The sequence below is a fragment of the Pecten maximus genome, chromosome 1 (assembly GCF_902652985.1).
Source record: "Pecten maximus chromosome 1, xPecMax1.1, whole genome shotgun sequence".
NCBI classification, from domain to species: Eukaryota; Metazoa; Mollusca; class Bivalvia; order Pectinida; family Pectinidae; genus Pecten; species Pecten maximus.
The window spans coordinates 5825895-5841975 of record NC_047015.1 but is presented as its reverse complement, the minus strand read 5'-3'; the positions used below and the strand labels follow the sequence as shown (position 1 = coordinate 5841975).

The 16081-nt window shown below is 37.2% G+C and overlaps 1 protein-coding gene across 1 annotated transcript in view; it reads right to left on the bottom strand.

Moving 5' to 3' along the window:
* The window catches only part of LOC117323210 (nose resistant to fluoxetine protein 6-like), a 37880-nt gene that overhangs the window by 13215 nt on the left and 8584 nt on the right, over window positions 1-16081 (bottom strand). The window contains exons 3-10 of the mRNA XM_033878271.1: window positions 15586-15685; window positions 14838-14934; window positions 7895-8067; window positions 4428-4595; window positions 2605-2698; window positions 2266-2358; window positions 1780-1942; window positions 1592-1671 (exon numbers count right to left, since the gene is read on the bottom strand). Of these exons, the coding sequence (XP_033734162.1) occupies window positions 1592-1671; window positions 1780-1942; window positions 2266-2358; window positions 2605-2698; window positions 4428-4595; window positions 7895-8067; window positions 14838-14934; window positions 15586-15685 (968 nt within the window). The remainder of the gene's footprint in view (window positions 1-1591; window positions 1672-1779; window positions 1943-2265; window positions 2359-2604; window positions 2699-4427; window positions 4596-7894; window positions 8068-14837; window positions 14935-15585; window positions 15686-16081) is intronic.

Sequence of the window (16081 nt, the reverse complement as noted above, 5' to 3'; positions counted from 1 at the left end):
TGAAACAAATAGAAGGGTCTTTAGTTGGGACATTTAAAAATAAAGGGAAAAAGGGGTTCAAGGGTGACATAATTATAAATGGTTGGTCAAGGGTGACATATTAATAAATGGTAAGTCAAGGGTGACATATTAATTAATGGTTGGTCAAGGGTGACATATTAATTAATGGTTGGTCAAGGGTGACATATTAATAAACGGTAGGTCAAGGGTGACATATTAATAGATGGTGGGTCAAGTGTGACATATTAATAAATGGTAGGTCAAGGGTGACATATCAATATATGATAAGTCATGTGTAACATGTATAGCATATTAATAAACGGTAGGTCAAGGGTGACATATTAATAAATGGTAAGTCAAGGGTGACATATTAATTAATGGTTGGTCAAGGGTGACATATTAATAAACGGTAGGTCAAGGGTGCCATATTAATAGATGGTGGGTCAAGGGTGACCTATTAATTAATGGTAGGTCAAGGGTGACGTATTAATATATGGTGGGTCAAGTGTAACATATTAATAAATGGTAGGTCAAGGGTGACATATCAATATATGATAAGTCATGTGTAACATGTATAGCATATTAATAAACGGTAGGTCAAGGGTGACATATTAATAGATGGTGGATCAAGGGTGACATATTAATAAACGGTAGGTCAAGGGTGACATATTAATAAATGGTAGGTCAAAGGCGATATATTGACAAATGGTTGGTCAGGGGCGACATATTAATTAATGGTAGGTCAAGTGTAACATATTAATAAATGATAGGTCAAAGGTGACAATTTAATAGATTGTAAGTTAAGGGTGACAGTTTAATATATGGTGGGTCAAGGGTGACATATAAATAAATGGTAGGTCAAGGGTAACATATTAATAGAGGTAGGTCAAGTATAACATATTAATAAATGGTGTTAAGTATTACATATTAATAAATGGTAGGTCAAGTGTAACATATTAATAAATGGTAGGTCAAGGGTGACATACATGTATTAATAGATGGTAGGTCAAGTATAACATATTAATAAATGGTAGGTAAAGTGTAACATATTAATAAATGGTAGGTCATGTGTGATATATCATTAGATGGTTGGTCAAGGGTGACATATTAATAAATGGTAGGTCAAGTGTAACATATTAAAAAACGGTAGGTCAAATGTCACATATTAATAGATGGTGGGTCAAGGGTGACATATTAATAAATGGTAGGTCAAGTGTGACATATAGATAAATAGTAGGTCAAATGTCACATATTAATAGATGGTGGGTCAAGGGTGACATATTAATAAATGGTAGGTCAAGGGTGACATATTAATAGATGGTGGGTCAAGTGTGACATATTGATAAATGGTAGGTCAAGTGTGATATATTGATAAATGGTAGGCCATGTGTGACATTTAAAAATAGTAGGTCTTGTGTAATGATTTTCATACTAGTTAAATAGCAATTTTGATACATATAAATGTGAGATGGACAAAATTGTTTCTGTTTTTCAATATGAACATTTGAGAGAATTTGTAGTTGGACACAGAACTTTTTCAGTTAGATAAGAGGAAAACGCGACAAATATACATAATTTGTGAGGAACTTACAAATAAAGGGGCACCAGAAGGAGTGGGCTCACCACATAAAACTGCATGTCATTGGCCAGATACCACGACCAACCGAAACACTGAAAACAAAAATAATCACTGGCATTACACTTATCAGTATTATATTTGGTACAGAGAATAGTCACGAGAGATATCGACAACATACCCTTTGTTTGCTGCTAACTTACCATTTCCCTCCTCCTGTAGACATTGTTGATATAGAGGATATTTGTCCACCAGGTATCTTTACAAAAGGGCTCAATTCCCTCTTTAGCCCAGAAGGGTCCGTCACCGAAATAACGGAAGAGTGAAACATCGAAAAATAGCACCAACATGTAAGCTGGTGTTAGCCTGTAAATATCAAAATATAAAAAGTAGTCAGCTTTAATCTAGTCAGCTTTAATTAGATTTAATCTCATAAAATGAAGTTTTCTCTGTCTGTCGGGTTATATCAAAGTTAATACTAATAATCATTTTGTCCCGATATACGGCAAGTATACCACTACTCGGCTGATCTAGGCATGTGATTCGCTTCCATCATTGTCCAGTTCTTTTGGGTAGATACGATTTGTCTGGGTAAACAGGAAATGTCGGTTTGCGGATGATATATACTGTTAGTTAAAAATGTAATATAGAATATCAAACATGTTCTCAGTATACTGTATAGTACCTACCTCCAGATTCGATGGAAGTAGAACATGAACCAGTTGATACGCCCCTTCTCTCTTTTCATCTCCTTCATGAACAGGTAGGACACCAGAAGTCCACTGTTAACAATAGAACGTCGGTGAATTAATCTACTTTCAAGTATAGAATATGTAGTTGTTGATTTCAGATTTACATTTCGTTGTAAACCAGACTTTCCCTACTTCTCATTGTAAACACTTATACATACAGAACACATACTAAACCACATTGTATCATTTCTCGCTGAGTTTTTTTATGTTAATTGGTTTCATGGAACAGATATAACAAGCCGACATGAATTTCTAATTAGCCTATATTTTACGTACCTGAGTGTGAAGAATGAGTCCACAGACAGAAGACCATTGACCATAGGCATAGATGTCCAGTTACTCAAAAAATTCTGAATAAAAGTTGGGTTTTCTGCAGAAAAGTTAAATAGATATCGTTAATTTTTTAATATCATCTGTCCTCACTCACATACTTTATCTCCCGTTTTAACTATTCAAGATTTCTTTGCCGTCTGTCACCTCGTAGGATGTGTTTTGTCTGTCACCTCGTAGGGTTTGATTTGTCTGTCATTCCCAAAAGTATGATCTGCTTGCTTGGTAACCCCATAGAGTGTGATTTGTTTGTCACCTCCTAGAGTGTGATTTGTTGTCACCTCCTAGAGTGTGATTTGTTTGTCACCTCCTTCAGTGTTAATTGCTTGTCGCTCTGTAGAGTGTGATTTGTTTGTCACTCTGTAGAGTGTGATTTGTTTGTCACCTCCGAAAGTGTGATTTGTTTGTCACCCACCCTGTAGAGTGTGATTTTTTTGTCACCTCCTAGAGTGTGATTTATTTGTCACCTCCTAGAGTGGGATTTGTTTGTCACTCTGTAGAGTGGGATTTGTTTGTCACCCTGTAGAGTGGGATTTGTTTGTCACCCTGTAGAGTGTGATTTGTTTTTTTCACTCTGTGGAGTGTGATTTGTTTGTCACCTCCTAGAGTGTGAGTTGTTTGTCACCTCCTAGAGTGTGATTTGTTTGTCACCCTGTAGAGTGTGATTTGTATCGCCCTGTATAGTGTGATTTGTTTGTCACTCTGTAAAGTGTTATTTGTGTCATCCTGTAGAGTGTGATTTGTTTGTCACTCTGTAGAGTGTGATTTGTTTGTCACCTCCTAGAGTGTGATTTGTTTGTCACCTCCTAGAGTGTGATTTGTTTGTCATCCTGTAGAGTGTGATTTGTTTGTCACTCTGTAGAGTGTGATTTGTTTGTCACCTCCTAGAGTGTGATTTGTTTGTCACCCTGTAGAGTGTGATTTTGTTTGTCACCCCCTTCAGTGTTATTTGTTTGTCACCCTGTAGAGAGTGATTTGTTTGTCACCTCCTAGAGTGTGATTTGTTTGTCACCTCCTAGAGTGCGATTTGTTTGTCACCTCCTAGAGTGTGATTTGTTTGTCACCCTGTAGTGTGTGATTTGTTTGTCACCCTGTAGAGTGTGATTTGTATCACCCTATATAGTGTGATTTGTTTGTCACTCTGTAAAGTGTGATTTGTGTCATCCTGTAGAGTGTGATTTGTTTGTCACTCTGTAGAGTGTGATTTGTTTGTCACCTCCTTGAGTGTGATTTGTTTGTCACCTCCTAGAGTGTGATTTGTTTGTCATCCTGTAGATTGTGATTTGTTTGTCACTCTGTAGAGTGTGATTTATTTGTCACCTCCTAGAGTATTTGTTTGTCACCTCCTAGAGTGGGATTTGTTTGTCACTCTGTAGAGTGGGATTTGTTTGTCACTCTGTAGTGTGTGATTTGTTTGTCACCCTGTAGAGTGTGATTTGTTTGTCACCTCCTTCAGTGTGATTTGTTTTTGACCACTTATGATAGCACATGCTGTCAACAATACATTCATGTCTTGTCACTGCAACATTTTAAACAAATTGACCCTGTATAGATAGTATAGTATGATGGGAGCAAAATATCGCCAACTTCCTCGAGGAGGTCACAGAGAACTCTCCGATCACTGGGATGATATCATCCCCGACCTCGAGGAGGTCACAGAGAACTCTCCAACCCTCGGGATAATATCACCCCCTACCTCGAGGAGGTCACAGAGAACTCTCCAACCCTCAAGTTTAATTGGTGCTTTAGCTTCCTGATTATATACTTACGAAGATTATTCAGACCGGAAGAAAATGAATGTCCAAGGACCACCCAGGAAATACTCAGGAAACGAATTCCGTTGATAGCTCCAAGAGTGCCACCTCCCTGTTCTGTGCTCATCAACTTTCGGCCATTAGTGTACACAGAAAATGTCATGGCAAGCCTCGCCATTATGCCTGGAACAATCAAAACTAAGAATTGTATGGGGATGTTTTATCTAATGATGTGAAGCAATCCCATAACAAATGTATGAAATACCTCCCAGTCCTTAGTGATAATGCATCCCAGTCCTTAGTGATAATGCATCCCAGTCCTTAGTGATAATGTATCCCAGTCCTTAGTGATAATGTATCCCAGTCCTTAGTGATAATGTATCCCAGTCCTTAGTGATAATGTATCCCAGTCCTTAGTGATAATGTATCCCAGTCCTTAGTGATAATGTATCCCAGTCCTTAGTGATAATGTATCCCAGTCCTTAGTGATAATGTATCCCAGTCCTTAGTGATAATGTATCCCAGTCCTTAGTGATAATGTATCCCAGTCCTTAGTGATAATGTATCCCAGTCCTTAGTGATAATGTATCCCAGTCCTTAGTGATAATGTATCCCAGTCCTTAGTGATAATGTATCCCAGTCCTTAGTGATAATGTATCCGAGTCCTTAGTGATAATGTATCCCAGTCCTTAGTGATGATGTATCCCAGTCCTTAGTGATAATGTATCCCAATCCCTAGTGATAATGTATCCCAATCCCTAGTGATAATGTATTCCAGTCCTTAGTGATAATATATCCCAGTCCTTTGTGGTAATGTATCCCAGGCCTTAGTGATAATGTATCCCAGTCCTTAGTGATAATATATCCCAGTCCTTAGTAAAATACCTCTCAGTCCCTAGTGAAATACCTCCCAATCCTTAGTGATAATGTATCCCAGGCCTTAGTGATAATGTATCCCAGTCCTTAGTGATAATTTATCCCAGTCCTTAGTGATAATGTATCCCAGGCCTTAGTGATAATGTATCCCAGTCCTTAGTGATAATGTATCCCAGTCCTTAGTGATAATGTATCCCAGTCCTTAGTGATAATGTATTCCAGTCCTTAGTGAAAATGTATCCCAGTCCTTAGTGATAATGTATCCCAGTCGTTAGTGATAATTTATCCCAGTCCTTAGTGATAATGTATCCCAGTCGTTAGTGATAATGTATCCCAGTCCTTAGTGATAATGTATCCCAGTCCTTAGTGATAATGTATCCCAGGCCTTAGTGATAATATATCCCAGTCCTTAGTGATAATGTATCCCAATCCCTAGTGATAATGTATCCCAGTCCTTAGTGATAATGTATCCCAGTCCTTAGTGATAATGTATCCCAGTCCTTAGTGATAATGTATCCCAGTCCTTAGTGATAATGTATCCCAGTCCTTAGTGATAATGTATCCCAGTCTTTAGTGATAATGTATCCCAGTCCTTAGTGATAATGTATCCCAGTCCCTAGTGATAATGTATCCCAGTCCTTAGTGATAATGTATCCCAGTCCTTAGTGATAATGTATCCCAGTCCTTAGTGATAATGTATCCCAATCCCTAGTGATAATGTATCCCAGGCCTTAGTGATAATGTATCCCAATCCCTAGTGATAATGTAGCCCAGTCCTTAGTGATAATGTATCCCAGTCCTTAGTGATAATGTATCCCAGTCCTTAGTGATAATGTATCCCAGTCCTTAGTGATAATGTATCCCAGTCCTTAGTGATGATGTATCCCAGTCCTTAGTGTTAATGTATCCCAGGCCTTAGTGATAGTGTATCCCAGTCCTTAGTGATAATGATCCCAATCCTAGTGATAATGTATCCCAAGTCCTTAGTGATAATGTATCCCAGTCCTTAGTGATAATATATCCCAGTCCTTTAGTGATAATGTATCCCAGGCCTTAGTGATAATGTATCCCAGTCCTTAGTGATAATATATCCCAGGCCCTAGTAAACTACCTCTCAGTCCTTATGAATAATCCATACTATGATAGTCTCCAGGCCTGAGTGATAATGTATCCCAGTCCTTAGTGATAATTATCCCAGTCTTAGTGATAGATGTATCCCAGGCCTTAGTGATAATGTATCCCAGTCCTTAGTGATAATGTATCCCAGGCCTTAGTGATAATGTATCCCAGGCCTTAGTGATAATGTATTCCAGTCCTTAGTGAAAATGTATCCCAGTTCTTAGTGATAATGTATCCCAGTCGTTAGTGATAATTTATCCCAGTCCTTAGTGATAATGTATCCCAGTCCTTAGTGATAATGTATCCCAGTCCTTAGTGATAATGTATCCCAGTCCTTAGTGATAATGTATCCCAGTCCTTAGTGATAATGTATCCCAATCCCTAGTGATAATGTATCCCAGTCCTTAGTGATAATATATCCCAGTCCTTAGTGATAATATATCCCAGGCCTTAGTGATAATGTATCCCAGTCCTTAGTGATAATGTATCCCAGTCCTTAGTGATAATATATCCCAGTCCTTTGTGATAATGTATCTCAGTCTTTAGTGATAATGTATCTCAGGCCTTAGTGATACTGTATCCCAGTCCTTAGTGATAATGTATCCCAGTCCTTAGTGATAATGTATCCCAGTCTTTAGTGATAATATATCCCAGGCCTTAGTGATACTGTATCCCAGTCCTTTGTGATAATGTATCCCAGTCTTTAGTGATAATGTATCCCAGGCCTTAGTGATAATGTATCCCAGTCCCTAGTGATAATGTATCCCAGTCCTTAGTGATAATGTATCCCAGTCCTTAGTGATGATGTATCCCAGTCCTTAGTAAAATACCTCCCAGTCCTTAGTGATAATGTATCCCAGTCCTTAGTGATAATGTATCCCAGTCCTTAGTGATGATGTATCCCAGTCCTTAGTGATAATGTATCCCAGTCTTTAGTGATAATGTATCCCAGTCCTTAGTGATAATATATCCCAGGCCTTAGTAAAATACCTCCCAGTTCCTAATGAAATACCTTCCAATCCTTAGTGATAATGTATCCCAGTCCTTAGTGATAATATATCCCAGTCCTTATTAAAATACCTCCCAGTTCCTAATGAAATACCTTCCAATCCTTAGTGATAATGTATCCCAGTCCTTAGTGATAATGTATCCCAGTCCTTAGTAAAATACATCCCAGTCCTTAGTATAATCTAATTGATGTTTTTTCGGGCTCTGCGTTCTTATATTAGTATGATTCTGATTTGATTGCTTAGAGGTCATAATCCACCTAAATCATATTGGAAACCAAGCATAGATTTATTCCCGAAAGGAGAGCAGGTATTTGTATGATATACATATGTAGCGTATGTTCCGGTCTTTATAAACATTTAATGAACCACGTCGGAGACTGAAAACGGGGAATCAGTACAAAAATAATTTTTGTGAAGTTCCGATACATTTCATCTACTTCAAAGATTTTAACAGATCCAACAATCAGAACATCATACCTGGTTGTTTCGGTTTTGTAGGTTTCACGTCCCCGTTAACCTGGTATTTACTCTCTGGAGAAACTCCATTCTCCTGCGGGGCCGTCTCGTTAGGTTTGTTCTGGTGCTGATTGTACATAACATCGAACAAGGTTGATAGCGTCATCAGGACAACAAACACCCCGCACATTGTACTGTAGGAACAACATAAGGGTAGATTATTTACATTGGGTAATGTTGTATCAAGTTGTAAAATAAAATGTAGATGGTTATATTTCTAAATATTGTAATAAAGTGTATTTGGGGTCATGTATTGTATGTAGAACAAAGGGCAATTGTCGGCTTTAATATATTGTAATGAGGGTATTTTGTATTATATACTATATAAATGGTTATATAATTTAAATTGAATTTGAATTTGAATTAAAATCAACAAAATGATTGCCTCGTTTGAGTTTTGAACTATTTCTGAAGTATGTGGTAAAAGATGTGTTTCAAAGTTCCCATATCATATATGATTTTTACTTTATGAAACGATTCTTTCAAGATTTTTTGTTCTTTCGAGGTTTGACGCGGAAATGAAAATCTATTTAAGATCCTGTATGTAATGAAGTGTATACAGGGTATCATTATCCTGCAGCTGTCATCCGCACCCACCATATATATATTTGCTGTATTCGACAGTGACGGAAAACAGCTGTATTTTATAATCTTAGCACGTGTGTTCATTCCACTGACTTACTTCCAAATGAAACAACGTTTAAAAGGCGAACATGCTTTGGAACATTGTTGATACCATTTCACTTTAAAATGCCTTTGTTTGATGAATGTTGCAAGATAAATAGAAGGCATTGTCAGTGTATCAAAATATAAACTGTATGTTTGGCTCAGGACAGAAAAAGAAAAAGTGGCTCGCCAAGTATCTTCACTTTTGTCTTTATTTATCCTCACCAACCCACAGCCTATATTTCAAGACATTGTCCATATATTATCTATATGTACTCTATATTTTATTAAGAATTGAACTGTTACAACTGCTAGGGATACAAACTTGGTGACAGATTAATGGAATGGAGCCCGTTCAATGCTTATACATTGTATTTACATTTACATGAGTTTATTTCATTGATGCAATTTCCAAGTTATCCTTTGAATGACGACAGTAAGCTCAAGAACACCCGAATTATCCAGACGAAATGTTAATAATATAGTTCTTCCAATCATCGTTTGTCGACACGCTCAAAAATGGATTTATAACCAATTAAGCCCTACTATATACTTTACACACGTGTATAGATATCGTAAAATTGTTCACAATTGTATAATGTGTGATGAAGTTAATGTCGTTCTTCTGTGTAATCATAAACTGTTTTCGTTGAGAGGCGATGTAGCGTTAAATGGGTATTACGCCGATTAGACTTGATTGTTTTCTGGAAACGCTGATTTTTGTATCGATTGGATTTACTTTATCTTTATAAGAATATCATCTCTTAAATTCTAAATGAAAGGCGTCTTGACATTAGTCGACAACGATTCCAGGGCTATTTCGTTCGAAACAGATTCCAAGTATAACCGCTAAGTTTAGTGTTGCTTACTTATGCCAGAAGACGATGTTCAACTTCAGATTGGTTCTGTTTCGGATTATGGCGTAAAGTAGGTCTTTGGTATCAGTGAATAACCACAACACTTAAACTTTACGGGTTTTATCTATATATGTATATATATATATATATTCATCACAGTGCAACTACGAGAGGAAGTTCAAATCTTTATCTTCGGATTACCAACACATAGTGCATAGTATACATTGTGCGAAATATTTCATATATAACATATTAGCACAACTGACGAAGTGTTGGTGATCCGAAGAACAATTCATATTCATGTATGTAAATACATTGCGATTCAGGTATTCAAATAATCTATTAACGACTTCCGCAATGATCATGTCAAGTTATCGGGCGACCATCACTGCGCCGTTGAAACGGGTTTTTTAAGAACGTCGATGTGGCGCAGTGGTATAAGCTGTGGGTATTTCTGGCTAGGCGATTTGGTGCTGTACTACATAAATATATATTGGAAGGAACGGAAAATTACTCGAGGATATCTCCAGCAAGTTATCAACGCTTAGCATGAAGATGGAAGCAAACCCCGGGATCCTGCGGAGGCCCTATAAGATTATGGGAACAGTTAAGTACTGACATACGTGATTTTTCTGGAGTTATAAACACTCGTTAAACCACAGTTAAACCCACAAAAAGAAAAAGAAAAACAATTCTACCATTGTTGAGAAAACAACTAAACAAGAGGAAACAGCTTACAAGAGGAAACAGCTTTCTTGGGACTTTCGCAAAAATAAAACGTACTCTCAAACGTAAAGAATTGGGTACAACTTGGAAATCCAATTCTCGCAAGGAAGGATATGATTAACGAAATTAAAGGTGAACCAATGGACGAGACAAAGTTACGTTTCGAGCTTACCATCCAAAGTTTCCTCACCGATAAAAAAATCATCGAAAGAAAACATATCAGACACGAGAAAGCTTATGAAGAGTTGGATATATTTCTACTGTACATATTTCGGAGAAACTAAAATAAATGTGGATCAAGGAAGTCTCTACAGAAGAGGTAAAATCTTTCAAAATCTGGGATCGAAAGCAAACTTTCTTGACTCATATTCCGAAAACTATGGAAAGTGATAGTGAACCTGTGATCAACGTCACAACGAATCCTTGGACACAAACTGATATAGCTAGACGTCGTAGGGACCAATCAGCAAATCGACAAGCTAACACCGCCTAAAAACGAAGATCGATAAGCAAATCAATGTCTAAAAGAGAACCGAGGAAATACCACTAAATGAAGTAGGTCGCGAAGCGGATTGAGGGGCAATAAATTCGCCAACCACCAAAATACAAGCTTCTAATGGTAAAGTTATTTTGATGTGGTGAAAAAGGGGGGGGGATACCCATCAAAAGGCAAAACCAGCCACAAACCGAGGGACCAAAACATGCAGTGAAATAAAGAAACAGCGCGAGAAAAGCCATCTGCTAATACGCCGGGTTATAGATCGGAACACCTGATTAACTTTTAGAAGCGGACCAACCCAATCCATCCCGGGGAAAACCGACGACGGGGGAAACACCACCGAGAGTAAAAGAGTAAAAGAGTAAAAGTATATCAAAACGTAATAAATTTACCGAGCAAAGATCTTAATCAACATGAATTAACTCTCCTAAAACGCGGTTTGAAGTTTACACCTACATCACGCCAAAACACACAAGAACTGCATGTTGATATTAAAGAAAAAGATTTGGAAGAAAATTACGTCTAAAGGATTTTTTTGAAGATAAAGAAGTTAATGAAGTTAATTCACTGGTTAGAAAAAAATCAAACTTTACTTCCGACCGCCAAAACGTAGGGACGTCCATCTGGATTGATATATCGATACGTTATGAGATCTGGTATAGAAATCAGATCACTCTCGATATAACATAACACGCGTTGAAAACGATGAAATAAATAAGTTGAAAAAAAGATAAATCCATAGTAATTAAAGAGCTTACCCGCAGACGGACCGGTAAACGGCACATCTCCGATCACTAAATAAACTTCAGTACACGTTTCTATGTGACAAAATTAGAGGCTTTCCGACTTTATTTCTTAAAAACAATTACAGAATATGTATTTAAAAGACGTTTTAAAACTCACGTGCTTGTTTCTTTGATGTGTCAATCAAATTAGACTCCACTTTATAGCGGGGACTTATTTGCGGGTTGCGATTAAATAAATAATATTTAAAAAATGAGGTTTAATATCACTTTTCAGCGTTTTATAAGGAAAATAAAATGAAAAACTCAACAATTCCAACAATCTGTCATGTGTAAAAAATCTTTTTCTTTTAGTCAATTTTTCTGATCTCTCTGCGGGCAAGCCTCTTTAAACAATCCGACAAAGGTTGGGCTATGGTAATAATGGACTCTGAGTACTAAAAGGGAAAGGGTCTTGGTCAATTGACGATCCAAATTTTTACTCAGAAACTGCCACCAACGTTGACAAAATAACAATCACAAAAATAAAAAAAAACTGCGTCACATCACGGGCTGATTACACAGAAAGAAAAGGAATACCTCACATCATTTGAAGTTAAATGCAGCAACTTTTACGGTTTACCCAAAATCCATAAAAGCAAACTGATTCAAGAGGCTATCAACAAACAGAGTTCCGAATGTGTGAAAATCATGAGACCAACAGATATGATATTAAGACCAATATATGAGTTTCCGTTTTGTCAATCATTACGAGTTACATAAGGGATGATATAGACTTTATTACACAGTTGCCAGCAGAGGTGGATGAAGAAGACCTACTTGTAAGCTTTGATGTCACCAGTTTGTATACGAATATTCCGCATAAAGCTGGCATTGAAGCTATACGCTTCTGGATAAATAAACATCCACAGGCAATACACCCCAGCTTCAACGTAGACTTCATCGTCGAATCTTTAAAAATCATACTACAAAATAATTCATTCTACTTCGATGGAAGAAAATGTTTCTTGCAAATACTCGGAACCGCAATGGGAACGAAAGTAGACCAACATATGCAAACCTTGTGATGGAGTATTTGGAAAAACAACTAAATAATAAATCCACGCAAATCTTTTGTGAATCGTTTAGTAAATATATACGGGCGTGTTAAAAAGGTATCTGGATGATTGTTTCATTAAATGGACCAAGTCGAAAGATGACTTATCATTTTCGAAAACACATTGAATAACATCAATCCATTTATTCAATTCACCATGGAATACAGCGACACGGAATTAGCCTTTCTAGATGTCTTTGTACAGAAATCCGGCAAATGACATAGTTATCGGAAAGAGAAGCTTGATGAACTGAAATCCATTTTGGTGAAACAACATTATCCTTCCATGTTCATAACGAAGGGTATTGAACGAGCCAAAGCTGCAGCAGTCGATGAATTAAGAACGGCTAACGTCACATTGACAGAGGAAAAACATCATACCATTTGTTCTGACACACAATCCACGTCACAACAACATGGTGAAAGTAGCGAAAGAATCGATCCCACTCCTACATAAAAGCCAAAAGATGCGTAATTTAGTACAGATATAAGATATTCTCTAAAAAAAGCGACAACCCGAAAACCCAAAGAAAAAAATGACACTACAAAAGAGCAGGAATATACGGTGTCGGCATGCAGTGACAAACGATGTGAATTGAAAAACGGCAAAATTATCAAACTAAATTTTGATCTAACTTGCAAAAAAAAAAAAAAAAAAAATAAATTTACTGCATTACATGTGCTACACGTCACGAGCATATCGGACAAACAGGAAATACGTATCGGAAAGAATTCGCGTCCATCCGCCGAAAACACGCAAAGAATTTTAACAAATTGAATAATTGATTAAATTAATTGTAAGATACCAACAAGTTATATTGCAATTATTTTTTGAATACGTTAAATTATTCTTTATTCTTTAAGTATTGATTTTTGGACATTCTTCACTGCTTACTCAAATGGTCGCCTCCCGTCGTCAACTATATCTCGACAGTCCCAAACAATCTGTACTGTATCCCATAGTGACATTTCGGCAAAAACATTTTTCTACGTGTAAATAGAGGGGAATGTTGTCTGCGTGTAAATAGTGGGGAATGTTGTCTACGTGTAAATAGAGGTGAATGTTGTCTACGTGTAAATAGAGGGGAATGTTGTCTACGTGTCAATAGAGGGGAATGTTGTCTACGTGTCAATAGAGGGGAATGTTGTCTACGTGTCAATAGAGGGAATGTTGTCTGCATGTAAATACAGGGGAATGTTGTCTGCATGTCAATAGAGGGGAATGTTGTCTGCGTGTAAATACAGGGGAATGTTGTCTACGTGTAAATAGAGGGGAATGTTGTCTACGTGTAAATAGAGGGGAATGTTGTCTACGTGTAAATAGAGGTGAATGTTGTCTACGTGTAAATAGAGGGGAATGTTGTCTGCGTGTCAATAGAGGGGAATGTTGTCTGCGTGTCAATAGAGGGGAATGTTGTCTGCGTGTAAATAGAGGGGAATGTTGTCTGCGTGTAAATAGAGGGGAATGTTGTCTACGTGTAAATAGAGGGGAATGTTGTCTACGTGTAAATAGAGGGGAATGTTGTCTACGTGTAAATAGAGGGGAATGTTGTCTACGTGTCAATAGAGGTGAATGTTGTGTACATGTAAATAGAGGGGAATGTTGTCTATGTGTAAATAGAGGTGAATGTTGTCTACGTGTAAATAGAGGTGAATGTTGTCTACGTGTAAATAGAGGGGAATGTTGTCTGCGTGTAAATAGAGGGGAATGTTGTCTGCGTATAAATAGAGGGGAATATGGTCTACGTGTAAATAGAGGGGAATGTTGTCTACGTGTAAATAGAGGGGAATGTTGTCTATGTGTAAATAGAGGGGAATGTTGTCTACGTGTAAATAGAGGTAAATGTTGTCTACGTGTAAATAGAGGGGAATGTTGTCTGCGTGTCAATAGAGGGGAATATGGTCTACGTGTAAATAGAGGGGAATGTTGTCTACGTGTAAATAGAGGTGAATGTTGTCTACGTGTAAATAGAGGGGAATGTTGTCTACGTGTCAATAGAGGGGAATGTTGTCTACGTGTAAATATGGGTTAGTGTTGTCTATGTGTCAATAGAGGGCAATGTTGTATACGTGTCAATAGAGGTGAATGTTGTCTACGTTTCAATAGAGGTGCATGTTGTATACATGTAAATATGAGATAATGTTGACTACGTATCAATGGAGGTGAATGTTGTCTACGTGCCAATATGAGATGAATGTTGTATACATGTAAATATGAGGTGAATGTTGTCTACGTGTCAATAGAGGTGAATGTTGTATACATGTAAATAGAGGTGAAAGTTGTCTACATGTAAATATATGATCTGACGTCACTTACAGTCCTCCTATTGCCAAATCGTCGTACTCTGCACGCTCGGAACATTGGATTTTAGAAGCTTGGAGCTTGTTCTCACCCAGAGGCAGCAAACCAAAAACTTAAACATACAATACCAGGTCAGTTTGATTAAAAAAAGTATAGAAAAGACATTTATAAATTATTGAATATATTGAAAACTATATTAACTGTCCAAATTGTTCAAGATCATGAAGAATAAGATGCTTTTTTGATAGACATGTGTATAATGATGGTATTTTTGATATTGTACCATTGCCATTGTATAAATGTGCCGACTGTTGGATAAATATATGTTATATACCACGAGTGGAATATGACCTTCCGAATTTTTGATTGGTCAAGAAATCGAACTTTGACCCGATATGCAATTGTTATTGACGTCATCAATAATCGAATGGCGTCACATCACCGGGTCCCGGCCGTTACCCGTACACCTTACTTATATACGAAATTAGACTTGACCACGATTCCCTTTGATTCAAGCCGATGTTATTGTGGTAGAAACAGATTACACGACTCGTGATTTTTGGATAAGGAATTTATTTCACACTCGTTATTTTTTCATAAATTCCATATCCAACAACCACTCGTTGTGTAAACTCTATATATTTCACTGGCAAAAATGTATTCAAGATGAAATATCCACAAACTACATTTCATACCGCGAATATTACATAATTCATGATAGGAGTAATAACGCCAAATATTTAATAAGACAGAAAAAACTTACGAGTATTCAATACGGTTTTGGTTTCCTGTGCGGTACAGCTATCCGGCATACACACACCCATACGTAAGTCTATCATCGCTGCCATCGGAAAAATGGATCCCTGTTCGATGAGAAATTACATACCATTGTCTTTTACAAATAAAAATAGCAGCAATAGAAATAACACATACTCCATAGCTACTAGGAAAACACACTGTATAGGGACGATTGGCTAGCCTTCCTGGCTGAAGTTAGCAGCGGATTCGTTGTTCGTTATTGGGGATTCGAATAACGAATCCGCAACGGATTGGGGATTCAGTTTGTTTATGCCTAAATGATATTTCTTTTTATTGACATTTTGACGATTGGATTCAAATAACAAATCCGCTGCCAGCAGCAGATTGGGGATTCAATTACTTATGTTTCATTGGTATTTTTCTGATAAACTATGGTTGGAGATTCGATTTTACATTTTGATTTTGTGATTCGAATCACGAATTTGCTGTCATCAGCGTAT